This window comes from Macaca fascicularis, chromosome 3 (genome assembly GCF_037993035.2).
Source record: "Macaca fascicularis isolate 582-1 chromosome 3, T2T-MFA8v1.1".
Lineage (NCBI taxonomy): Eukaryota > Metazoa > Chordata > Mammalia > Primates > Cercopithecidae > Macaca > Macaca fascicularis.
In genome coordinates, this window is record NC_088377.1 from 99,820,456 (window position 1) to 99,846,689 (window position 26,234).

General features: G+C 48.4%; 1 protein-coding gene across 10 annotated transcripts in view; it reads left to right on the plus strand.

Annotated features, from left to right (window-relative positions):
- The window catches only part of NOD1 (nucleotide binding oligomerization domain containing 1), a 49,505-nt gene that overhangs the window by 18,306 nt on the left and 4,965 nt on the right, over nt 1-26,234 (plus strand). For 3 of the 10 annotated variants that reach the window (XM_015447579.4, XM_005549884.5, XM_045388965.2), the window contains 12 exons: nt 697-844; nt 1,491-1,579; nt 3,709-4,030; nt 5,449-5,623; nt 7,734-9,558; nt 12,381-12,464; nt 13,706-13,789; nt 14,529-14,612; nt 17,001-17,084; nt 18,903-18,986; nt 21,814-21,897; nt 25,542-25,625. In XM_015447579.4, coding sequence (XP_015303065.3) covers nt 3,830-4,030; nt 5,449-5,623; nt 7,734-9,558; nt 12,381-12,464; nt 13,706-13,789; nt 14,529-14,612; nt 17,001-17,084; nt 18,903-18,986; nt 21,814-21,897; nt 25,542-25,625 — 2,789 coding nt within the window. In that variant the 5' untranslated portion in view covers nt 697-844; nt 1,491-1,579; nt 3,709-3,829. Of the gene's footprint in view, nt 1-696; nt 1,122-1,490; nt 1,580-3,708; nt 4,031-5,448; nt 5,624-7,733; nt 9,559-12,380; nt 12,465-13,607; nt 13,790-14,528; nt 14,613-17,000; nt 17,085-18,902; nt 18,987-21,813; nt 21,898-25,541; nt 25,626-26,234 lie in introns of all 10 variants that reach the window. The other 7 variants (XR_010585714.2, XR_010585713.2, XM_074035297.1 and 4 more) reach the window with 7 other exon arrangements.

Consider the following 26,234-nt stretch of genomic DNA (forward strand, 5'->3'; position numbering starts at 1 on the left):
AGCCCCAGCTCCCTTCAGGGCTCCCTCATCGCCCACAGGCTCTACCCCCACCTGCCTTTGCCTCAGGAGATGGCTTTTGGTGGTGGACTCACCCTCCTCTGATCTCTGTTTCATTTTTCCAATTGGTGATCCATCTTTTGTTCTGCGGTGCGTCCGTTTTTTCTGGCTGCCTCCATTAGCTTGGTTTTTTTCTTTGTGTATTCCCTGGAGCTGCCTTACCAGGATCTCCAACTTCAGTCCCCATTGGTCTGCACCACTGGCCTGGGAAAGCCCCACTGAGGAGAGCAGACCCAGCTCCCAGATACCTGGTCCTGGTCCAACCTTGGTCTTTTTGCCTGGAAGAGAGAACCAGACCCTTTTCATCAACAGGACCCCCCCTTTACCAAGTAAAGAAAGGAAAGGATTGCCTGCCAGGGCCAGCAGATCTCTGGCTCTTTGGTGTTTCTGGTAATAAGTGCCCATGAACTTTAAATTGATCTCCAGTCTCCCATGGTATGGTTTTGGTCTACCCTTAGATTCTGTTTACCAGGTCTGAGTTCAGTTTCTCTGCTTTCCTTTCCAACATCCATACCTTGTTAAGTTCTTGCTGAATTGAGCTAACTCTGCACACTTGATTAAATCTTAAGCCAGGGCTCTAGAAATTATAAAGCAGCCTCCTTGCCAGATGGCTGTCATATAATATATTGCTTTATTTAGGTGATTGTAAGTCAGGAGACTTTCCTTCAGTTTCTGCCTTTGATGGCAAGAGGTGGAGATACCTGTCTATGGCGGCGATTACAGAAAACATCTGGGAAGACAAGTCGCTGTTTTTATGGGAATCGCAGGCTTGGAAGAGACAGAAGCAGTGAGTAAAATGGGCCCCTCGTGGGAGGCAGGCAAAGGTCGGGAAAGGAGGGATGAAGGAAGTTGTGCAATACCCCTTCCCAGCTTTCTAAAGAATGGAGCATGACGTTGAAAAACGCTAAATCACGAAGTGAGAAGCGACTTCTTTCCAGTTTTCTCTCAGCCTTGTGATGATCTTAAAGAGAAAGTCTCAATTCTGTGCTACCGTGTCTTTAACATCTCTCAGATGCTTGCGAGAGAAAACAGGCCCCAACCGCAGCAGGCCTAGCTGGAATACGGTAATATTGTTGTATTTCTGGTGAATTAATTTTTGTGTTACTTTCTATGCATTGCAAAGGATTTTTTTTTTTTCTGTTTCTAATGGTGACATAACATTCCTTTAAAATTATTAGCATTTTCAAAACTCAACTGAAAACAAAAAGTTAAGCAAATAAAGTACGGGTGTGTCTCAATTATGGCAAGAACAACCAAAAAGTGACTGTGGTGGGGATGTTGAACGTTTGAAAACACTGTCCTAAAAGAAGAAGGTACAGAGAGTAGTCTGATATCTGGGAATACTAGATTTTAAAATTATTCTCTTGCCAGTTTTATTCATTCATTCACCATGTGCCACAATAATTTTTTTAAGTCTTTGTTCGATTTTGCAGATTCCAGAAAGAACTTGGAAATTGAAGATTTAAAGAATGTTGTTTTAAAATATTCTAACTTCAAAGAATGACGCCAGGAACTTAAAAAGGTATTATTAACTGCTAATTTAAATTTAATATTGTCAACTGATATGCTTTAAATGAGCTGATTTTTTAAAGCTAAGGATCCTAAAGGGGGTCATAGAATTGACCGCCATGGAAAATAGCCGGGCGTGGTGGCTCACGCCTGTAATCCAAACAATTTGGGTGGCCGAGGCAGGCAGATCACTTGAGGTCAGGAGTTCAAGACCAGCTTGGCCAACATGGTGAAACCCTGTCTCTATTAAAAATACAAAAATTAGCTGGGTGTGGTGACACACGCTTATAGTTCTAGCTACTCAGGTGGCTGATGCAGGGTAATTGCTTGAGCTCGGGAGGCAGATGTTGCTGTGAGCCAAGATTGTGCCACTGCACCCCAGCCTGGGCCACACAGTGGGACTCTGCCAAAAAAAAAAAAAAAAAGAAAAAAAGAAAAAGGAGAAAAGGCTGGATTAGCATTTAATAACTTTTATTGGAACAATAACCAATATTTTCATCCCTTTAAATTTTTTTGGTGGGGATCTCTTGCCCTTCTGTTGCTGATAATTTTAAATTGTACTCTTTCTTGCGCTATCATTTGGGTTCTAAAAAGAAAGCTATTGTGTGGGATCTGGCATTTGATAGGTTAAAAAAAGAAAACATGGAAGCGTGTCAAAGAGCAGGAGACTCATGTGCCCTTGGTGGAAAAAAAATTGAGAACCACTAGACCTGAATGTTAACAGATGTGGCTTGTGAAACATATTAATGATGTTGATAGTGTTAAAAGATCTATGAACTTTTTTTTGAACTATAAAAAAACTTTTTTTTTAAACTCTCTCTGTGAAATGCATGGGTTTTCCTGCCCTGACAAACGACAAAGTGGCCAATTCCAGGCCTTTCCGCTTCCAAGATCATTTTGCACATGCAAGTATGCCTGGACGAGAAGAGGCTGAAGGGTATTCTGTGGGATTTAAAAAAAAAATTATTATTATTATTTGCTGTTACTGTTATAAGGAAGGTAGTGAGTTCAATTTTGGGATAACTCAGATAAACCCAAGTGTTTTTTAATGCCCAAATAAAATAGCCTGGGTCCCTGTTCCTACCCAGACAAGAAACTCAGCACTTGTTTTCAAGGGTTTCCAGAGAGATGCCTCTCTTGGGAATCTAATCCCGGGAACTCCGTGCCGACTGTCCCTCTTCCTCCTGCACCTCTGCCCTCCCTCTGTCCCGCTTCATGCCACATGGGGCCATTGCTTCTCCCTCCTTCCCCAGGGTGCTTGTGTATAACAGACTTTGCTGAAGGTCAAGGACACAGGGGAAGAGGTTATAGCACAAACCAAAATGGGCAACAGTGACTGAGACATCACTGTCCCCAAGTTCCTTGGCTCTGGCTACCACAGGAGACTTCATGCAGTTGTCTCTCTCCTTAGGCTATTTTGTGCTGAGACCCTGTCTCCCACCAAACCTCACAGGTCCTTCTTTCTCAGTTCTGGGCCTGTTCCCTGCTTGGGGAATGCAGAAACCTCCAAGCCCTGTTAACCTTATTATGTAAAATAATACACCTTTCCATCTCTATCTCAGTCTACAATCGAAGCACACTTTTGCTTTATAGTAATAATGAAGAAGTTTTGATTTAAAAATAAAAAAGGGTTAGCTATCTCTGGTCACCTACTCTAGTGATGTAACCCTCAAGCACAAACAATTAAATTATGATTTTTTTTTCTTTAATGCATCTAAGATAAAAGTTTTGTTGCAGACAGGACCTTGCTCTGTAACCCAGGCTGGAGTGCAGTGCTGTGATAATAGCTCACTGCAGCCTTGAACTCCTGTGCTCATGCAATCCCCCTGCCTTAGCCTCCCCAATAGCTAGGACTACAGGTGTGCGCCACTATGCCTGGCTAATTTTTTTATTTTTTGAGAGATGGGGGTCTCACTATGTTGCACAGGCTGGTCTCAAACTACTGGCCTTACTTCAAGCTATCTGCCCATCTCAGCCTCCCAGAGCACTGGGATTACAGTCATGAGCCAACTTGCCTGGCCAGATAAAGATCTTAAGCACAGCTCCTTCCTGCTCTAGGTAGAGAAACCCAGGACCAGTGGGAGGTGGGGTGGGCTCTTTCTTTAGCTTTTGCTTTGCTGATGATATCATTGGTCTCTTCAGGGGATGCACAGAGTAGCAGGGGCCCTGGAGGGCAGGGCCTGAATCCTGATTGCCCTACTGCTGGGAGGACACACGCAGCCGAAGATGAATTTGGGAAAAGTAGCCACTTGCTACTTTAACTATGGAAGAGCAGGGCCACAGTGAGATGGAAATAATCCCATCAGAGTCTCATCCCCACATTCAATTACTGAAAAGCAACCGGGAACTTCTGGTCACTTGCATCCGCAACACTCAGTGTCTGGTGGACAACTTACTGAAGAATGACTACTTCTCCACCGAAGACGCTGAGATTGTGTGTGCCTGCCCCACCCAGCCCGACAAGGTGCCCCGGGGACAGGGATGGGCATGGTCATTGTGTGGACCCAGGGAGCTGGAAGAGGCCTCTCCCTGCTGATCTGAATGAAGAGCGTGGGAGTTTAGTCCAGGGGGCAGGGCTGCACTTTGGGGTACTAATAGCACACAAATGCCTGGGTTAGCAGGTTGCACAATCAGGTCTTTCATTCCTGTGTTTGTGTCTGGAGCAAACCCTGACATCTCAGTTCTCATTGCTGTGTGTATTGGTTCTCAGACACTTCATTTTTGGATCCTCTTTAAATTAGGAGGGAAAAAAGAACATAAGCATAAAAGCATCCCAGCAGCGATGTTCGTTCAGTGCCTCTGAAGACCGGAGGGTGCTCGCTGCTGGGTGAGACTCGGAGGGGAACCGCCTTAGGTTCAGGAATGATGACATCCCACGGTGGGTCCACATTGAAGGATCTTCCCCGCTCCACTGTGGGGCGCCTTAACAGCCCTTACTTTCACTGAAGTTTTGCGTTATCTCCTGAAAAATAAAATGGAGACCACAAATTCCTTCTTGGTTAGAGGAATGACACAACCCGTTTATGACATGACCCCGCTGGGATTCAGAAGAGACCAGGACTGTTTCTGGGGGAAGCAGTAGCACACTCGTGTGCTTTGTTCTCTTCTCTTGGTTTGTTTTCCTACATTTTTAACAAGAAAAAAAGCCGTTTTTAACGTATGGCCTGTCACCCTCCTGCTGTGTGGCCCAGGTGCCCACCTCATTATGCCCAAGGGGTAGCTCTCCCCTCTCCACTCTCATTCCTGCACGCCAGTTGTGTCAGGTTAAGAGGGACAAGGAGAAGGCTGGGCACCATGGCTCATGCCTGTAATCCCAGCACTTTGGGAGGCCGAGGCAGATGGATCACCTGAGGTCGGGAGTTTGAGACCAGCCTGGCCAACATGGTGAAACCCCGTCTCTAATAAAAATACAAAAATTAGCCGGGTGTGGTGGCGGGCGCCTGTAATCCCAGCCACTTGGGAGGCTGAGGCAGGAGAATCCCTTGAACCTGGGAGGTGGAGGTTGCAGTGAACCAAGATTGTGCCATTGCACTCCAGCCTGGGTGACAGAGTGAGACTCTGTCTAAAAAAAAAAAAAAAAAAAAAAAAAAAAGGGAAAAGGAGGGAGAGAATTCCATAGCTACTTGTCTGCTGTCCTTTTTATTTTTCGGCTCATGGAAGCCTCCTGGTTCCTTAGAGCTGGGTGGTTTTATTTCTTGCTCAGGAGGTCATTTTTCAGATTTTAGGGCTCCAACATGTTGACTGTCACAGCAGCTGGGGGGATGGCATAGGTACCGGCTGTAGTAAGAACTCAGAGCCCTGCCCTGAGCCTGCCTGAGGGTCCTTATGGTAGGAGGATGCCTCTCATGCCAGCCCGGGCCCTCATGCTTGTGTCGCCTCCAGGTCCGCAAAATTCTGGACCTGGTACAGAGCAAGGGTGAAGAGGTATCCGAGTTCTTCCTCTACTTGCTCCAGCAACTCGCAGATGCTTACGTGGACCTCAGGCCTTGGCTGCTGGAGATCGGCTTCTCCCCTTCCCTGCTCATTCAGAGCAAAGTCGTGGTCAACACTGACCCAGGTAGGAGTCAGCCCCAGCGAGACTGCAGGCACCAGTGCAAGCAGGGCCCTGGGGTTTGGTAATGGCTGGGCCAGCCCTGAGTGCCACCTCAGGAAGCAGGCCCAGGTGCTACTTTGAGTTTAGAAAGGAACAGTGGAACCCTGTCACCCAAGTGCAGCCCAGGTGGCTGCTATTGAACTGCCCACACCTTGATGGTCTGGTTTATAGAAGGGCCTGTGGAAGTGTGAGAATGGCCTCTGTTCTAACCACTTGCTTTCTTCCTATTCTGACATATGTAGACATTTTAATGGTTGCACAAATTCAAGGTTGTATTTTTTTTTCTTTAAAAAAAATCTTTAGCTGGACATGGTAGCACACACCTGTAGTTCCAGCTACTCGGGAGGCTGAGGCAAGAGGACTGCTTGAGCCCAGGAGTCTGAGGCTGCAGCGAGCTGTGATTGTGCCCCTACACTTCAGCCTGGGTGACAGAGTGAGACCCTGTCTCTGAAAAAGGAAAGAAAAAAATTAAAAAGCCTTGCCGGTTTTGATTCTAAGCAAGGTATTCTGTCACCCTTGGGTGCCAGTCCTTATTTCCAAAGAACCATGGGAGACCCCATTAGTTAACTGATTCGTTCAATAAGTATTTTTTGCTGTACCCACCACATGCCAAGACCCTACCCTGTGCTGAATGTCAGGGAGACAGTGGTGAGCAAACACAGATAGGGTTCCTGCCCTCAGGGAGCTTCAAGTCTGCTGGAAGAGACCACCAGTCAGCAGTCTCACAAATGTGTCCTTGCAAATGGCAGTCAGCACAGTGGCAGTCCAAGGCACATGAGAACATATCATTGGGGCCAGGATCTGCTCGGTGGCAGGAGTCTTCTTTCTCTGCTTTTGAACTCTCCACTTTGAGACAGCTGTTGGTAACATACCAGCACCAAGGTCCCAAATCCTGCCTTTTAAAGAATCCAATATGTCATTGGAAACAGAAGCACAAGACAGGTGTGTGCTTAGGGGAAACAAGGCCAGCCGGCAGAGTGTCAGGGCTAGGCTCCGGCTTCCACGGCCCCTGCAGGTGCCTGCCAGCCACTGCCAGCTTCTGACTCTGTCTGCTCCTTTCTGCCTCCCCTTATGTCCTTCCCGCATGAAAAAAAAAAAAAAAAGGAAAATATTCCCATGAGGAATCATTCTTTTGAAAGACTTCTCTGTTGGTTCCATTAGCCAGCTACTTTATTAGCTTTTAAAGCGTAATTCACTCTACAAGCAGCCTCACACAAAAGACTACATATTGTATGATTCTGTTTATATGAAAGGTCCAGAAAAGGTAAATCTATAGACAAAGCATATCAGTAGATGCCTATGGCCCAGGGATTGGCTGCAAATAGGCTCCAGAAAACTGGGAAAATGGTGATGTTCTAGAACTGGACTGTGGTGAGGTTTGCACAACTTTGTAAACTTACTAAAAATTATTGATGAATATATAACACTCCCTAACACTTTGGGAGGCCGAGGCGGGCGGATCGCTTGAGCCCAGGAGTTTGTGACCAGGCTGGGCAACATGGCGAGACCCCATCTCTACAAAAAACACAAAAATTAGTTGGGCGTGGTGGCATATGCCTGTGGTCCTGGCTACTTGGGAGGCTGAGGTGGGAGGATTGCTTGAGCCTGGGAGTTTGAGACTGCGGTAAGCTATGATTGGGCCACTGCACCCTAGCCTGAGTGACAGAGCAGGACCCTATCTCCAACAACAAAAAAGCGGTGTTGGTGGAGGAGGGCCAGCATGGCCATCTGACCTGGCCCTCAAGTGTGAGGGGCTTCAGCGTTTAACTGCAGTTCGATGATGACACCATGCAGAGGAATAAGGGTGGCCTGTCTCAGACACTGATCCCAGTCGAAGTCTGTCACCTCCTCTCTGGCTAAATCTGAGGTCAAGCAGAGGGATGGAAGCCCAGGACCCTCAGGGTCAGGAATGCTGGCTCTGTGATGCTCCCCAGGTCTGCATCTGAGGAGTGGCTGCACTGGCCTCAGGGTCCAGGTTGTGAATTTTGTTTATGCACTCACCTCTCCTCTTTGAGACCTCCGTTTGATGCTGTTTCTGCCTCTCTCCTTCTCACTCTGCTGCCGTGCCCTCCAGTGAGCAGGTACACTCAACAGCTGCAACACCACCTGGGCCGTGACTCCAAGTTCATGCTGTGCTATGCCCAAAAGGAGGAGCTGCTGCTGGAGGAGATCTACATGGACACCATCATGGAGCTGGTCAGCTTCAGCAATGAGAGCCTGGGCAGCCTGGACAGCCTGGCCTGCCTCCTGGACCACACCACCGGCATCCTCAATGAGCAGGGCGAGACCATCTTCGTCTTGGGCGATGCTGGGGTGGGCAAGTCCATGCTGCTACAGCGGCTGCAGAGCCTCTGGGCCACGGGCCGGCTAGACGCAGGGGTCAAATTCTTCTTTCACTTTCGCTGCCGCATGTTCAGCTGCTTCAGGGAAAGTGACAGGCTGTGTCTGCAGGACTTGCTCTTCAAGCACTACTGCTACCCGGAGCAGAACCCCGAGGAGGTGTTCGCCTTTCTGCTGCGCTTCCCCCATGTGGCCCTCTTCACCTTTGACGGCCTGGACGAGCTGCACTCGGACTTGGACCTGAGCCGCGTGCCTGACAGCTCCTGCCCCTGGGAGCCTGCCCACCCCCTGGTCCTGCTGGCCAACCTGCTCAGCGGGAAGCTGCTCAAGGGGGCTAGCAAGCTGCTCACGGCCCGCACAGGCATCGAGGTCCCGCGCCAGTTCCTGCGGAAGAAGGTGCTTCTCCGGGGCTTCTCCCCTAGCCACCTGCGCGCCTATGCCAGGAAGATGTTCCCCGAGCGGGCTCTACAGGACCACCTGCTGAGCCAGCTGGAGGCCAACCCCAACCTCTGCAGCCTGTGCTCTGTGCCCCTCTTCTGCTGGATCATCTTCCGGTGCTTCCAGCACTTCCGTGCCGCCTTCGAAGGCTCACCACAGCTACCCAACTGCATGATGACCCTGACGGACGTCTTCCTGCTGGTCACTGAGGTCCACCTGAACAGGATGCAGCCCAGCAGCCTGGTGCAGCGGAACACACGCAGCCCGGTGGAGACCCTCCGCGCCGGCCGGGACACTCTGTGCTCGCTGGGGCAGCTGGCCCACCGGGGCATGGAGAGGAGCCTCTTTGTCTTCACCCAGGAGGAAGTGGAGGCCTCCGGGCTGCAGGAGGGAGACATGCAGCTGGGCTTCCTGCGGGCTTTGCCGGAGCTGGGCCCCGGGGGCGACCAGCAGTCCTATGAGTTTTTCCATCTCACCCTCCAGGCCTTCTTTACAGCCTTTTTCCTTGTGCTGGACGACAGGGTGGGCACTCGGGAGATGCTCAGGTTCTTCCAGGAGTGGATGCCCCCTGGGGGGGCAGCGGCCGCGTCCTGCTATCCTCCCTTCCTCCCGTTCCAGTGCCTGCGGGGCAGCAGTCCATCACGGGAAGACCTCTTCAAGAACAAGGATCACTTCCAGTTCACCAACCTCTTCCTGTGCGGGCTGTTGTCCAAAGCCAAACAGAAGCTCTTGCGGCACCTGGTGCCCGCGGCGGCCCTGAGGAGGAAGCGCAAGGCCCTGTGGGCACACCTGTTTTCCAGCCTGAGGGGCTATCTGAAGAGCCTGCCCCGAGTTCAGGTCGAAAGCTTCAACCAGGTGCAGGCCATGCCCACGTTCATCTGGATGCTGCGCTGCATCTATGAGACGCAGAGCCAGAAGGTGGGGCAGCTGGCGGCCAGGGGCATCTGCGCCAACTACCTCAAGCTGACCTACTGCAATGCTTGCTCGGCCGACTGCAGCGCCCTGTCCTTCGTCCTGCATCACTTCCCCAAGCGGCTGGCCCTAGACCTGGACAACAACAATCTCAACGACTACGGCGTGCGGGAGCTGCGGCCCTGCTTCAGTCGCCTCACCGTTATCAGGTGAGGCCGCCAGGCAAGGGGAGCAGCAGGTGGGCCGGGCGGGCCAGGCTCAGGGGGCACCAGGATCCTGTAGGACTCATGACCAGGGGCCTTGGAATGTCCAGACCTTTTCTCTCTCAGCGGGGCGGAGGGCAAGGTGCAAAGCTTCAGGGCAGGTGGACCTGGATCAGCCACAGCTGGGTGCCCTTGAAGAAAGTGCTTAACTCTCAGAGCCTTCGTGCCCTCATCTGGAAAAAGAAAATGCTCATAATCCTATCAATTATGGCCACAAGAACCAATGTTAATTGAGAATGGGTGAAGTGCATTACAAATATCACCAATGGAGTGCTCTTTACAACCCTGTAACTTAGGTACTGTTATTGTCTCTATTTTGGCAGATGAGGAAGTGGAGGCACAGAGAAGTTAATAGCTTGCTTTAGGTCACACAGCTCAGACATGGTAGTGCCAGAATGCATAAAGAACCTTCCTTTTAAGATTAATGTAAGGCTCCGAGATAGCCCTCAAAAAGTTTCTGGAATATGGGAGCTTTTATTACTGCAGAGAAAGCAGACCTTGTGCCAGTTGGCATTGGTGACTTTCTGTGATCAAAGCCAGCAGCCCTTCGCACTGCTAGAGATCTCAGCTAAAATGCTAACTCGTAGTTGTTTTCCTGTTCCATAGTTTAGGGGAAACAGAGGCCAGTCTGTTTTCTTCTATTAGCATTTCCTGTGTAAAATAAACCTTGTAAATTTCTACAGGGGGTTAAATTCACCATTACTTGACTCATGCATTTCTGAAGAGCAGTAGGGGTTTAGAACTGACTCCCAGTGCCTGTCACACCAATGTCAGAGTGTAAATTGCATGGGGACATGGGGTGCAGGGGGCCGAAGGCTGCCCTAGCCTGGGAATTAGAAAACCTGCAGTCTGTTCTCTGTACTCTCAGCCAGTGACTCTCCCTCTGTAGCCCTAGGCAGTCTCACACTCAGTGCTACGCTCTGTCCATCTTGTTTTTTGCCCCCGCCCCAGATGGAGTCCTGCTCTGTTGCCCAGGCTGGAGTACGGTGGTGCAATCTCGGCTCACTGAAACCTTCGCCTCCCGGGTTCAAGCGATTCTCTTGCCTCAGCCTCCTGAGTAGCTGGGATTACAGGCACACGCCATCATGTCCGGCTAAGGTTTTTGTATTTTTAGTAGGATAGGTTTCCCCTTGTTGGCCAGGCTAGTCTCGAAATCCTGACCTCGGGTGATCCGCCCGCCTCGGCCTCCCAAAGGTGCTATGGTTACAGGCATGAGCCACCGTGCCTGGCGCCTCTGTCCATCTTTTAAATGGGAAACTCCACACCAGTGTGGTGGCCCTGCCCTTCCTACTGTCCCCAGGTGAAGCTTTCCTTCACACCAGTGAGAGAAAAAGCAGCTTGTAGGAAAGCATAGGGTATGGGTAACCACGGGAAGCACGCTCAGCTCTCTGGCTGCGTCAGTTAGGATTAATTTTAGCTGAGAGAGAAAACCCCAAATCTTGGTGACTTACAAACTTATTTCTCTCATGTAAAAGTCTAGAGGTAGGTAGTTCGGGACTGCTATGGAATCTCCATGACCCTCCGGAGTCCAGGCTCTCTCTGCCTTGCTGCTCTGCCATCCTCACTACCTGGCTTTCACATCTTGGCCCAAGAGGGCTGCTCAGACTCCAGCCATCTAGTCGACACTCTGGCGCTCAGTAAGAAGCAAGGGCGAAGATCGAGGGCATGCCTCAAAGTTTTAAGAACACTTATTGTCTATTACTAATTATACTGCTGCTTCGATTTCAGAACTTAATAGTATGGGCAATAGTATTTCAGAACTTAATCAGATGGGCCCAGCTAAAAGATGGGGGAGTCTATTGCTAAGAAAGTATAGATATTGGGAATGTCCACTAGCCTGTGCTATCTTGGGCTGGCCATGCCGTGTACATGCACACTATTTCCCAGCCCAAGCTGGGGACTCTGAGGGGAAGGGTCCAGAGTGTCTGACTTGATCATTTTGATGTGGCCTAAACATCAAGCTTTTCATTGTTCAGCATTTTACTTGTTATCAAGGTCAGCTTGTGGGTCTAACTGGGCCCATGGCTTGTGTTTGTAAGTAAAGGTTTGTTGGAACACAGCCATACCCATTTATTTACTTACTGGCTGCTTCACACTACACAGTTGAGTAGTTGCGGCAGAGACCACATGGCCCCCAGAGCCTAAAATATTTGCTGTCCGACACTTTACAGAATGACATGAGCAGTCTCCTTTGACAAAAGGACCCATAGCCTTTTCCAGTGACAAGTCAGGGTTAGCCCATGTGTTTCTGGATGGGGGGAGGCTGTTGGCATTTTGGGTGCAACAGTTCTTGTGAGACCTGTCCAGCATTTTGCAGGACACCTAACATCACTGGCCCTGCCCGCAAGATGACAGGGCACTCCCTCCTCCAGTCACAACCAGTAAAAGCAGCCCCTGATGTTTCCAAACCCATGCCCTCCACCATATGAGAACCAGGTACAGGGTCTGGCTGACACATAGGCCACACGCAAAGGGTGGACGTCAGAGGTGGCTGGCCTCACGTGTCCTCCCTGTGTCCCTCATGGTCATGTGAGGAGCCAGGGGCTGTGCTGCAGCCTCACCTATGGGCTGGTGCAGGACGGGTCTGGTGGCCCCACGTTGGCCAGGCTTTGTAAGGGGCTATTTGGCTGATTGCTGCAGTCATTCTCCAGGGCCGTCTATACTGGGGAAAACTCCAGGGCCTGAAGGTTTCTGAATCTTTGTAAGATTAATGATCCTTCATAATGAGTGCCTACCCTGACTCGTAATTTTTTTGCTGTTTGTTTCAGACTCAGCGTAAACCAGATCACTGACGGTGGGGTAAAGGTGCTAAGCGAAGAGCTGACCAAATACAAAATTGTGACATATTTGGGGTATGTCTTTCTCCAGAACGCTGTGCTAACTACCTAGTAATATACAGAGCTGCAGGGAACTCACATTCCTGTGGGTCTCTGGATGATCCGCATGGATGGCCCAGGGCTGGGGAGGGCGCTGGCCTAGGAGTTGAGAGTCCTGGGTTCTCTTTGTGGCTCGGCCAGTCATGAAGTCTTGCTGAGCCTCAGCCTCCTAACCTATAAAATTGGGATCCCAGTATAGGCAAGAAGGTTTACAACTGGTTATTGGGGGATGCAAAGAGAATATAAGGGGATATGTTGAATAAATGTTAGAATCCTGTTTACATATTAGTCTGGACTATTTTGGGTCCAGAATCCCTCATCCAGAGCCTTTGGGGCAAGACCCGAAAGGGGATTCTGAGTGCATGCTGCAGCCTGATGTGGCCACATGGGTCTACGGCAGTGCCCCATTTTCAAACACTCATATTTCTCTCACAGAATGGATGAAACAGTCAAACCAAGTGTGTAAGAAAGACTATAAATAGCTCCACATCAGTTGCCAAAAGAATTGTGAGAAACTCTGGGCGTTCAGAGCCTTTGAGGTTTTGGAGCCTGAGACAAGGGATTGAGGGCCAGCCCCACACCACTGGTGGCTCTGCAAGCTGGAGCAGTTGTTCAGTTTCTTGGGGCCTCAGTGGCCTTCAATGTGAATGAGGACATGGATGCAAACGACCCCAGGCCACACTCGGCTCCAGGGCTCTGTGTGGCTGTGGAACCCTGTAAGCCTGAGCTTAGCTGCCTTTCAACTTCCATCTGCTGTATTATTGAATTGGCATTGAGTGGTGAGATGCTGAAAGGTAGACATCAAGAAGTTTCAATATTCAGAATCTTTTCTTCTCAAGTTGCTGAATGTAATCTTAGTTGTAAATACCCACCACCTGCCAGTCACTGCACACTCATGCACCAGGGCTTTGCGTTATGTCCTAAGATCCTCAGAACCACCCTGCAAGGGGGCTATCATCATTACCCCTGTATTACAGATGAAGAAACTGAGGCACAGAGAGGTGAGGTGACTTGTCTCAGGCCATAAAGCTGGGGAAAGTAGTGGAGCTGGATTGAACCTGGGCTGTGAGACCTCAGAGCCCTGAACTCTGGTGCCTGTGTGTTCCCCTTTCAACCCAGACTTTGGAAATCAGTAGACAGCACATGCTTCAAAAAATAGGGGCTATTAAAATGACATCAGGAGCCAGAAAGTCTCATGGCTGTGCTTTCTCTTGAAGTTTATACAACAACCAGATCACCGATGTCGGAGCCAGGTACGTCACCAAAATCCTGGATGAATGCAAAGGCCTCACACACCTTAAGTAAGTGGGGTAGGCACCAGGTTCCTTAGTATCTTCTCTTGGTCACCCCCTTCTGTTGTTCAAAGATTACATGTCACGATAAAGAGCTTTCATCCTAAAGCCTTCCACTTGTCCCAGGGCCATGTTGGTCAGATAAGGATACCTCTGTGTGATCCGTGAGGCTTGGATTCTGGAAGGGCCACCTGTCGTTGGTAGGGGGAAAGGTTGGCATTTTGATTTCAGTAACTACTGGCCCGAAGAAAGGACTAACTCTCACCCTTTCTGCTGGTCTTTTTGCCCCAAGGGAGTTTCCTGTCTGGTTGCAAGAGCTTGGGCCCTTGCCCTGCTGTAGATGTGCCCTGCCCAGGGGGTGACAGTGTGCCAGGTTTGGAGCCTCTGGTCCTGCCCTGACAGTGGCCACATACCTTAACCCTTGGCAGTCAAAGTGGGACCTCTCAGGTCTCCCAAGGGAAGTCAATGATGCTGCTGAGGTCACTTAAGAGGACCCCAGGGAGGGCTCAGGTCCCTGAGCTTTTGCAGAGACTGTGGGCCATCTCCTGGAGAGGAACCCTAACTGACTGTCCCCAGGGCTTCAGGTCCCTCCCCGACAGGAGGCCCAGGGCATGGCTCCTGTGGATCCCAGAAGAAAGTGCACAGTTCCCAAGATGGGGCTGGAAGGGGCTCTGTGGTGGGGAGGAGGGTGGCCCACGTTGGAACCCCTGCATAGCTGGAGGCTGACTGTGTGTGACTCTCTCTGCAGACTGGGAAAAAACAAAATAACGAGTGAAGGAGGGAAGTGTCTCGCCCTGGCTGTGAAGAACAGCAAATCAATCTCTGACGTCGGGTGAGTAGAAGGGGGCGGAAGTATGTGGTACAACCTGCTGTGTGTGTATATGGGCCCCTGCTGTTCTTTTCACACATCCGTATACCAGAAGGACCGTTGGGGCTCGCTGTTGGGGAGAGACAGTGGAGAGCTTTCACCGTGCTGCAAAACTGAAACCGTGCCCATTAAGCAATAACTCCCCGGTCCCCTCTCCCCTGCCCCTTGCAGCCACCCTTCTACTTACTCTCTCTATGGTTTTGACTACTTTTCCTCACGTAAGTGGAATCATACAGTATTTGCCTTTTGGGAATGGCTGATTTCACTAGCATCATGTCCTCAAGGTTCATCCACGCTGAAGCATGGGACAGGATTTCCTTTTTTTTTTTTTTTGACAGAGTCTCACTCTGTTGCCCGGGCTGGAGTGCAGTGGCATGATCTCGGCTCACTGCAACCTCTACCTTCTGGGTTCAAGCAATTCTCCCACCTCAGCCACACGAGTAGCTGGGATTACAGGCACCCGCCACCGATCCCAGCTAATTTTTGTATTTTTAGTAGAGGCAAGGTTTCACCACATTGGCCAGGCTGGTCTCAAACTCCTGACCTCAAACGATCCACCCACCTTGGTCTCCTGATGTGTTGGGATTATAGGCATAAGCCACCATGCCCGGCCAGGATTTCCTTCTTTTTTAAGGCTGAGTAATATTCCATTGTGTGGCTTTGCCATGTTTTGTTTACTCATTCTCCAAGAACAGACACTGGCTTGCTTCTATGCTTTGGCTATTGTGAATAATGCTGCTGTGCACATGGGCCTACAAATATCTCTTCAAGGGACTGCCTTCAATTCTTTTGGGCATATATCCAGCAGTGGGATTGCTGGATCCCATGGTAATTTTTAATTTTTTGAAGAATCATCATAGTGTTTTCCACAGCAGCAGCAGCACCATTTTACGTTCCCACCAACAGTGCATTCCAGTTTCTCCACATCCTTGCCAACACTTGCTATTTTCTCTTTTTGACAGTACCCATCCTAATGAGTGTGAGGTAGTGTCTCATTGTGGTTTTGATTCTTGAGGCTTTTTAAAGCTTTTTGTATCATTATAATTTTTATTGGATTATAAAAGGAACACAGGTTTTTTACTTGGAAACTATGAAAAATAATACAAATGATCTTCTCAGAAAATAATTCTTGTTAACATTTAAGCTCAGTTAAGCTCTCTCACTTTCTCTTTCTTCCTCTCTCTCTTTGTACTACTTTAAAAAAATATAGTAGGGGTCAGACTGTATGTACAGAGTTTTATCCTTGCCTTTTCACTTCATCTCATGCCTTGAGTAGCTTTCCACTTTATTAAAAATGTGATGCCATTCAGTTGTATAGTAAATACATATATTTAAGCAAAACACTGAAAATGCTTATTCTGGGTTCCAACAAGCCATTCCTGGAATGGTGTAAGCAGGTAGTTTGCTTGGTGCGAACGTGTTGTTGAGGCAGCCGCCATTGTGTTGTGAGTGGGCCACATGAACTTGCTTTGTTGTGTGTCAACAGTGCATGCTGATCCTATTGGGAACAACCAACACTTTGTGCGAACCACACACTGTTATAAGTGCTTTGCATCTGTTCACTCAATGAATCCTCACAACAACTCCACGAGGGAATGCTCTAATTATCCCCATTTTATAGACGAGAGACTGAGATCCAAGAGACTACATAATTTCCCGAAGTCCGCACAGGTAGCAGATGGCAGAGCCAGGTCAGGAGACCACCATCTTACCATGCAGACTGTTTTAGCCAGAGCCTCTCCGGATCTGCTGTAGGGGAGAGAATACAGCTTTATTGCCGCAGCTCTCCACCAAGATGGCCACAGCCACAGAGCTTAGTTGGGTAACATCCTCTTTATGTGACAGGAACATTACTGATAGGGTTTCTGAAGGTACTTCCTGCTCTTTGTCTCCTGGAAGACCATGTCTTCAGGAATGTCTCTGACCCTGCCCAGAGTTGAGCAGTTGCTGGGAACCCAGCACCTGCACACGGCCTTCCCTCCAGGCCTCTGCAGACCTCTGTTCTCCATAGGAGACATGCAAGTGCTTCGTCTCATGAGTTCAGGCTCCCAGGCTGACAGCTCTCCGAAGCTCGCGGTGGGGCTCAGTGTCTAACTGTGCCCCTTGCCGATGGCCTCTGTTCACAAGGCTTCCCCTGCTCTTCGGTCTTGCATCACTCCTTGAATTTGAAATCCAGAGCAGCCCACTCAGAGGCCAGCGTGAGGAATTAGTGTCCAGGCCACAGATCCAGGGACTGGGCACAAACATCTGTCTGTTGAGTAGGAACTGAGCTGTGGCCATTGGCAAAAAAGGAGGGGTGAGCGTGGCTGTTTTTGGGGGAGCTAACATTCACTATCTTGTCTTCTCCTTCAGGATGTGGGGCAATCAAGTTGGGGATGAAGGAGCAAAAGCCTTCGCAGAGGCTCTGCGGAACCACCCCAGCTTGACCACCCTGAGGTAACTGTGGCCCTGCTGTCTCCAGGGGCCAACCTGGTCCCTCCTAGCTGCCCTAGGTTTGCTGGGGAAGAGTGATTGGCACTCCTAATAGAAGAGGGATTTGCATGTGTGATTTTCCTTACTCTTGTCAAACCTTTTTTTGATGCATAAGAGGCCATCTAGTAAAGCACATTCTTCTTTTTTTTTTTTTTTTTTTTTGAGACGGAGTCTTGCTCTGTCGCCCAGGCTGGAGTGCAGTGGCCAGATCTCAGCTCACTGCAAGCTCCGCCTCCCGGGTTTACGCCATTCTCCTACCTCAGCCTCCCGAGTAGCTAGGACTACAGGCGCCCACCAACCCGCCCGGCTGGTTTTTCTTGCATTTTTTAGTAGAGACGGGGTTTCACTGTGTTAGCCAGGATGGTCTCGATCTCCTGACCTTGTGATCCACCCGTCTCGGCCTCCCAAAGTGCTGGGATTGCAGGCTTGAGCCACCGCGCCCGGCCTCTTCTTTTTTTTTAACTTTAAGTTCCGGGATACATGCAGAGGATGTGCAGGTTTGTTACATAGGCAAACGTGTGCCATGGTGGTTTGCTGCACCTGTCAACCTGTCATCTAGGTTTTAAGCTCTGCATGCATTAGGTATTTGTCCTAATGCTCCCCCTCCCCTTGCCCCCCGCCCCCTGACAGGCCCGGGTGTGTGTTTTTCCCCTCCCTGTGTCCATGTGTTCTCATTGTTCAACTCCCACTTATGAGTGAGAGCATGTAGTGTTTGGTTTTCTGTTCCTGTGTTAGTTTGCTGAGGATGATGGCTTCCAGCTTCATCCATGTCCCAGCAAGGGATATGATCTCATTCTTTTTTTTTTTTTTTTTTTATGACTGCAATGGAATACTTCCATGATGTATATGTGCCACATTTTCTTTATCCAGTCTGTGATTGAAGGGCATTTGGGTTGGTTCCAAGTCTTTCCTATGTAAATAGTGCTGCAATAAACATACGTGTGCATGTGTCTTTAGAGAAGAATGATGTATAATCCTTTGGGTATATACCCAGTAATGGGATTGCTGGGTCAAATGGTATTTCTGGTTCTAGATCCTTGAGGAATCACCTTAAGTATTTATTCAGCTCAGTGAATTCTGCATGTGTCCCACACCAGCCAACCACCACCCCCATCAAGACAGAGGACATTTCCAGCCCCTCAGCCATCCCTGCATGCCCCTTGCTGGTAGAAGGAGGGTTTCCTAAGTGCAGATAAAACTTAATAAGATGCTGGCCAGCAGGTTGCTGCCCCTTCCCTGTCCTCAGGATGATGCTAGAAAAGAGGGACTCTTCCTCTCTATAAACAGGGATGCTTCTACCCAGCCCCCGCTTAGGCTGCTGGCCAAATCTTGAGGCCTTGGTATGTCCAAGGCTCTGCTGCTGTCCTTCCTACCACTGAAAAAGAGTCCAAGAAGGTGGGGGCAGTAGCAGAAGAGACTTCACCAGGTCTCGCAGATGGGGTCCCCTGATGGGGCCAGCCTTTAGAAGCACAGCTTGCCAGGCCTCTCCAGCCCCCTGCCCATGTGCGGAAACCTGAGGCACCGACCCCAGCCCACCGTTGTGTGAGCAGGCTGTGCTGATGGCCCGTTTTTCATCCGGCCTCCCCTTGTGCTCTCTATGTGGGCTCTGGGGCAGCAACGCCTGGGCACTGCTGCTGCAGCTGAGCACTTCTGCGTCCTGCCCCGAGTGAGTCTGGGCTGGGGCCACGACCAGGCAGAGGCTTCCCAGCTGTTCTGATGTTGAAGCTAAGATTGAGTGTAGATGTGTCTCTAATAATTCACCCCAAGCATGTTCCTTCCTAGTCTTGCGTCCAACGGCGTCTCCACAGAAGGAGGAAAGAGCCTCGCGAGGGCCCTGCAGCAGAACACGTCTCTAGAAATACTGTGGTAACAGCTCGAGTCATTTCATTTGTTTGTTTGTTTTTCTGAGATAGGGTCTCGCTTTGCTGTCCAGGCTTGAGTGCCGTGGCGCAGTCTCGGCTCACTGCAGCCTCGACCTCCCAGGCTCATTCAAACCTCCCGCCTTGGCCTCCCGAGTAGCTGAGACTATAGGCACGCACCACCACGGCCCGTTAATTTTAAAATTTTTTGTAGAGATGGGATTTTCCTGTAATCCAGACTGGTCTTGAACTCCTGGGCTCAAGCAGTTCTCCCGCCCTGGCCTCTCAAAGCCCTGGAATTGCAGGTGTGAGCCACTGCACCTGGCACAGAGTCATTTTGGAGGGTTTGGGTCTTAGGAATTATCCCAGGGGCTGCAGATGGCCTGGAATCTTAACAGAAAAGGTATCTTCCAATTGGAAAGGCTCTAGGCCTTTCAGTTAAGTTGATAACTTAATTTCCTCCTAGAGAAGAAAATAGCCACTTCCACAAGCATGAACAGGTACAGGAGGAGGAAGTGGGCTCCAGGAGCCTGGGTCTGAGGCCTTGGCCTTCTAGGCCCCAGGAGAACCAGAAGGCTGGCCACGCAAGCTATCCAGGTATCCTCAGATACCTTCACATGTGCTTGGCAGAGGCCAACTTCCATGCACTTGGCTCAAAATTTTCTCCCTTCTTCCTCTTCACCTGCCTCCCCCCAGGCAGCCTCCTCCTTCCCCAGGTCTTCACATCAGGGTTTGGCCTTTGTGCTCCATCCAGCTCACCTGAAGCCCACAGTCCTCGCACCCTCTCTGCACTCCGGGGCACTTACTAAGTGGATGTGGCCTCCTGAGGGTGTTTTTTGTTGGTGTTCCCTTTTTTATGGTCACTTAATGTTTTATTTTGCTTTATTTGAATTTTATTTACATCCCTGTATCATAAATTCCATGCAGGTGGCTGGGTGCAGTGACTCACGCCTGTAATCCCAGCACTTTGGGAGGCTGAGGTGGGAGGATTGCTTGAGGCCAAGAGTTCGAGACCAGCCTGAACAATATAGCAAGACCCTCTATCTACCAAAAAAAAAAAAAGGAAATAAAAAATTCCTTACAGGTTAGGTGAGGGAGCTGTATTACACCCCTCCCTATCATCTACTCAGAGCCCAGTGCTCATCTGATCTTGCTAAATTACTGAGAATAATGACAATGTCATCTTTAGGAGAGAGTTTTGACACTAGGCCTGCTGGCCAGTAAGTACATTTTAAATTCTTTCCCCTCAAAAAATCATTTAACGTTTTGAAAAGTAATATATGGTTTTTGGAAAAAATGTAAGACACTAAAGGAGGACGTGAAAGTACCACCTAAAGTTCCTCCTAAAAGGAGGAAGTGAAAGTACCTCCCTTCGTGTTTTCCAAAATAACCTTTCCTTTCTAGACTTTTGTTCTACGTATGTTCAAAGATGTGCAAAATAGAATAGCATTCAACCAGTGGCTCTAAAAATATCATAATCATGGATTACACATATTTTACATGTTTCCTTTAGGGTTTCTCAATCTTGATGCTGTTGACATTTTGGTCCAAGTGATTCTTTGTTACAGTAGGGCTGTCCTGTGTAGGAGGTTTAGCAGTGTCTCTGCCCTGTACCTCCCAGTGGTGAGGATCAAAAATGCCTCCAGACATGGCCAGGTGCCCCATGGAGAGCAAAATCACATGGATAGCAGTAATGTCAACACCTAGAAGCCCTCAAGTGCTGACTGCATGCCATGTGTTATTCTATAGTTTTTTCCTGTGTTAACTCACTCAGCCTCACAATCACTCTATACGATCTATACTATTAACATTCACCAGGGAGAAAACTCAGACCCAAAGAACTTAAGCCCCTTGCCCAAGGTCACCCTGCTCGTGGGTGATACAAACCTGCCAGGCTGAGTCCGGAGCAGGTGTCAATGCTGTGTTCTTCTCCCTCCTCATTCTACCTCATTCTCCCTACTAGCTGCACATCATCCATTGAATAGATGTCGCAATGTATTTCATCAGTTGTTTCTGATTTAAATTTGTTCAGATTTTACATTAGGATAATACTACAATGCATGCTGCAATGTGTAAAGCTTTGTGTGTATATCCTTGCACACTGTAGGGTAAATTTCTGGAAGTCTAATGGTCTTAAAATGAAACCCATTTAAAATTTGGACAGGCACATCCAAACTGCCCTTCAAGGAATGATTTTTTAAAAATATTCTTTCTGTTCTATTCTTCTTCCTAATGATTCTTTCGTCCACTGGCACAAGTGGGTCCTACCTATTTACACTGAGGAGCTTTGGTGCTTTATCCAGACCACTTCTGGTTCTAAGGGCCATTGAGAGGCTTCGTGAACTGTTAGTCACTTAACTTGGGTCGCTCACAAGTTAACTAAGAGCAAAGCACTGAACCCATTTTAATGTGCAGGCTGTTTCAGGTCTTCAAACTGACTTGGAATAACACACTGTCAGTGGTGTTCAAGGGACCTTGGGACTAGAGGAGACCTGAGAAGCAGGCAGTGGGCCCCCATCTTTGTTTTCTGTGGGCCCCCATCTTCCATGAAATCTGAGGGCTCAGCAAAAGTGGGGAGGGAGGGTGGGCTCCTCTACAGGTAGCCGGGCTAAGAAACAGGAGCCTGAGTACAGGATTTGCATTAGAAATGAGTCCCATTGACCTTCTGTGTGGCTGACAGGCTGGGCTTGGAGCCTGGCTGTTTTCTGGGTTCTCAGAGTGATCATCTGCGTAGCTGGAGAGCCTTGGGCTGGGTTCCTGCTCCTGTGAACTCTAGAACAATGTCTGCCAAGTAGGCTCTCTTGAGTAAATACTTCCTTTTTTTTTTTCTCTAGGCTGACCCAAAATGAACTCGACGATGAAGTGGCAGAGAGTTTGGCAGAAATGTTGAAAGTCAACCAGACGTTAAAGCATTTATGGTAACTCAGAGAGCCTTAGAATTTCAGACTGTGTTGCTTTTCAAAAGTATTTTTTGAGATAAAATTTACATACTGTAAAATTCACTCTCTTAAAGTATACAATTCAGAGGTTTTTAGTGCAACCATCACCACCTAATTCTAGAACATTTTTACTTCCCCTCCCCACTCCAAAAAGCCCCTGTATCCATTAAGCAGTCACTCCCTATCATTCTCCTTCCCTGACCCTGGCAACCACTAATCTGCTTTCTGTCTCTATGGATTTGCCTACTCTGGGCATTTCATATAAATGGAATCAAGCAATATGTGACCTTTTGTCTCTGTGTTCTAGCATGTTTCATTCCTTTTTATGGCTAAATGATAATTCACTCTAAGGAAATTTTGCAGTTTATTAATCAGTTGATGGGACATTTGGGTTGTTTCTACTTTTTGACCATGATGCATAATGCTACTGTGAACACTCCTGTTCATGCTTTTGGGTGAACATATGTTTTCATCTCTTTTGGGAATATACCTGGGAACAGAATTTCTGGGTCACATGGCAATTCTGTAACTTTTTGAGGAACCACCCAACTGTTTTCTAAAGTGGATATACTATTTTACATTCTCACCAGCAATGTATGTGGGTTCCAATTTCTCCACATCCTCACCAACACTTGTTATTGTCCATCTTTTAAAATCTAGTTATACTAGTGGGTGTGAAGTAATATTGTGGTTTTGATTTGCATTTCCCTGATGACAACAATGTTGAATGTCTTTTTATGTGCCTACTGGGCATCTGTATTGCTTCTTTGGAGAAATGTCTGCATATCCTTTGCCTATTTTAAAATTGGGTTTGTCTTTTTATTGCTGAGTTATAGGGTTTCTCTATATATTCTGGGTGCTAGACCTTTACTAGATACAGGTTTTGCAAGTATTTTCTTTCTTTCTGTGGAGTTTTTCCTCTTTCTTGATAGTGACCTTTGAAGGACAAAAGTTTTTCACTTTTTTTTTTTTTTTTTTGAGATGGAGTCTTGCTCTTGTCACCCAAGCTGGAATGTAGTGGCACAATCTCAGCTCTCTGCAACCTCCACCTCCTGGGTTCAAGTGATTCTTCTGCCTCAGCCTCCTGAGTAGTTGGGATTAGAGGCATGAGCCACCACGCCTGTCTCGTTTTGTATTTTTAGTAGAGATGGGGTTTCACCATTTAAGCCCAGGCTGGTCTCGAACTCCTGACCTCAGGTGATCCGCCTGCCTCAGCCTCCCAAAGTGCTGGGATTATAGGCGAGAAGCCACTGCACCCTGCCAATAGTTTTTAATTTTGATGAAATCCAATTTATCTATTTTTTTTTCTTTGGTTGCTTGTGCTTTCAGTGTCTTATCTAAGAAATGATCGCCTAATCCAAGATCGCAAAGCTCTCCACACAAGTTTTCTGTTCAGTGTTATAAGTGTTTCCCCTCACATACAGGTCTGCAATCCATTTTGAGTTGATTTTTGTGTATAGTGTAAAGTGAGGGTTAGCCTCATTCTCTTGCACGTGGATATCCAGCTGTCCCGGCAGCACCACGTGTTGAACAGATTATCTTTTCCTATTGAATGGCCCTGACACCCTTGTCAAAAATCAATTGACCATAGATGTATGGGTTTATTTCTGAATTCTCTGTTCTGGTCCATTGATTTATATGTCTCTCCTATGCCAGGACCATTGCTGTAGCTTTGTAGTACATTTTGAAATCAGGAGATGTGAGTTCTACTTTGTTCTTTCTCAAGATTGTTTAGACCATTCCAGGTTCTTTGCATTTCTTATGAATTCAGACTCACCTTGTCAATTTCTGCAAAAAGACTAGACTCTGCTACATGTTGGTTTTTCTTTGCTTTTTAGCTTGCAAAATTATTTGATCCCATTCCCTAAGTGCAGGCCAGCCTCTCTAGGGAGAGCAGAGCTAGGACAGGGCCAGAAAGACGGTCTTGGCTGCTTTGTGCATTCCCAACCTGCACTGGCCCTAGTGAAGGCAGCCCGAGTGGGTGGATATGCCTGGACACTGCAGGCTTTTTAGGGGCATTAGGTGCTCTCCTTCCTGGCCTCCTGCCAAGTCTTGGTTGGAGGCTGCTTTTCCTGCCTTCCACAAAGCCTAAGTGGTGACTGGAAAACAGCAGAGTGTTACTGAATACAGAACTCGGTGCCCACTTCCTGGTTCTATTTTTGTCCCTTTTGAAAGGGAAGGTCATCACCTCTGACACTGAACCCAGGGGCCCTAGCCCTTGTGGGGTGTGGCTGGGAGCACCAGGTCCTGGCTGCAGCCCAGCCACCAGTGGTCCCGTGTGCTTGGGCAGTAAGAGTGACAACAGCTCCCTTCCCCTGGACACTGTGCCTAATACACACCCTCCTCTTGAAATCTCACACACCCAGTAGATGGGGGGCACTCTTACAGTTATTCTCATTTTACAGATGACACAACTGAGGCACAGACAGATACGTTTATTTCTTCAAGATTCTGTAGCTGAAAAGTAAGGAGGGAGGGTTTAAGAGTAGCTGCAACTGCTCTGTGATACTGCCTCTCTCGAGGGAGTCCTCTTCACTCACGACAGCATAGGGCCCTCGTCTTCCTGGTAAGGGCTTCCTTCTTGGGTTAGTGCCAGGATTTCTAGGGGTCAGGTTTAGCAGGAGCCTATTCTACAAACAGCCAGGAGCGGGGAATGACTCTGTGATGAAGTGGAGATACCACAGCCTCTTGATGCATTTATTTCCTGGTTGAGTTGGAAGCATAGCTGCCCAGGGGAGCATTTCAGGAGAGGCCCGGCTTCCTAGCGATTGCTGAAACCTTTGTTTCATTTGAATCACTGCTACCCAGAACAATGGGGTGCATTCTCAGAGGCCCCATTATTAAAGCTTTTCCATTGAGCCCCATGAGAACTGTTCATGAGAACTATTTCATGGCAGCATAACTGTTTCTCCCCGCTCCCTCTTGCATGTTGGTAGCCTGTTAACTTTAAAACCTGCCTTGCCTTTCCTTTGCTACCTGGAAGGAGACGTCAGACTTCCTGTTCCCACGATGTGTTTCTTAGAATTTGTTGTTCAGATTGGTGGTCTCCAAAATATATATACATATTGAAACGGAGTCTCACTCTGTCACCTGGAGTGCATTGGCGCAATCTTGGCTCACTGCAACCTCCACCTCCCGGTTCAAGCAATTCTCCTGCCTCAGCCTCCTGAGTAGCTGGGACTACAGGCACGTGCCACCATGCCCAGCTAATTTTTTTGTATTTTTAATAGAGACAGGTTGGCCAGGATGGTATCAATCTCCTGAACTCATCATCCACCCACGTTGGCCACCCAAAGTGCTGGGATTACAGGTGTGAGCCACCACACCCGGCGCCATATATTTTGATTATGCACCTCTGCAATGAAAAATGCAAACACACACATCTGTTCATGTATTACATTGTGTTCACTATAAAAACAAAGAGAAAATTTAAAAAATGTCAAGCTGTCCTTTACGCTAGTGGATCTGATCTAGACACTTTTAGCCAGTACAAAGTCACATAGACTCGGTTCTTCCCCTGACCAACTTGTCTCTTATCCCAACACACCCTTACAACTCCCTCACGAAGGGGTCAAATTTGATCCAGTATTATGGATTTTATACAAGGTATGTTCTTCTTTCAGGCTTATCCAGAATCAGATCACAGCTAAGGGGACTGCCCAGCTAGCAGATGCGTTACAGAACAACACTGGCATAACAGAGATTTGGTAAGATCCCAGCGTTTGTCACCGTAATAACACCAGTGACTGTTTACTCACCACCACTGACTATGTGCAAGGCACGATGCAGGGTGGTTTCTGTTTATTCCTCCAGCAACCCTGCGCAGTAGTGGTATTACCTCTGTTTTACAGATGTAGACAGAGGCCCAGACCAGTGAAATAAAGTTGCCCAAGGTCACCACAAGAGGTAGAATTCAGCCCAGAATGCCTGATTCCATAGTCTGTGCTCTCCTGCCCTGGGCCCCTGCCCCCATCTACCTTCATTGGGTGGGAGGGGGGAAGTGGCCAATGAAATGATTTCCTAGTGGAAGTAAATCCCCTTGGGACTCAGTGATTGAGAGATGGATGTGTTGGCCAGGAGTTTGGAGCTCGTTCTTCCCCTTTTCTGGGCTCCGTGAGACATTTCCAGGCTGACTTGAACCGACTTATGCTCTTTATCTACTTCTTTTTTCTGCTTTGAGAACTTCCTTATACGAAAAGAAGAAAAAAAGTTTGCTTTACTGTGACATTGAGTGCCATGCCACTTCTTTCTTGCCTCCCATAAGGCACAGACACTTCCCACTCAGCAGCTCCCTTAGCAACTTAATTGCCTGGGTG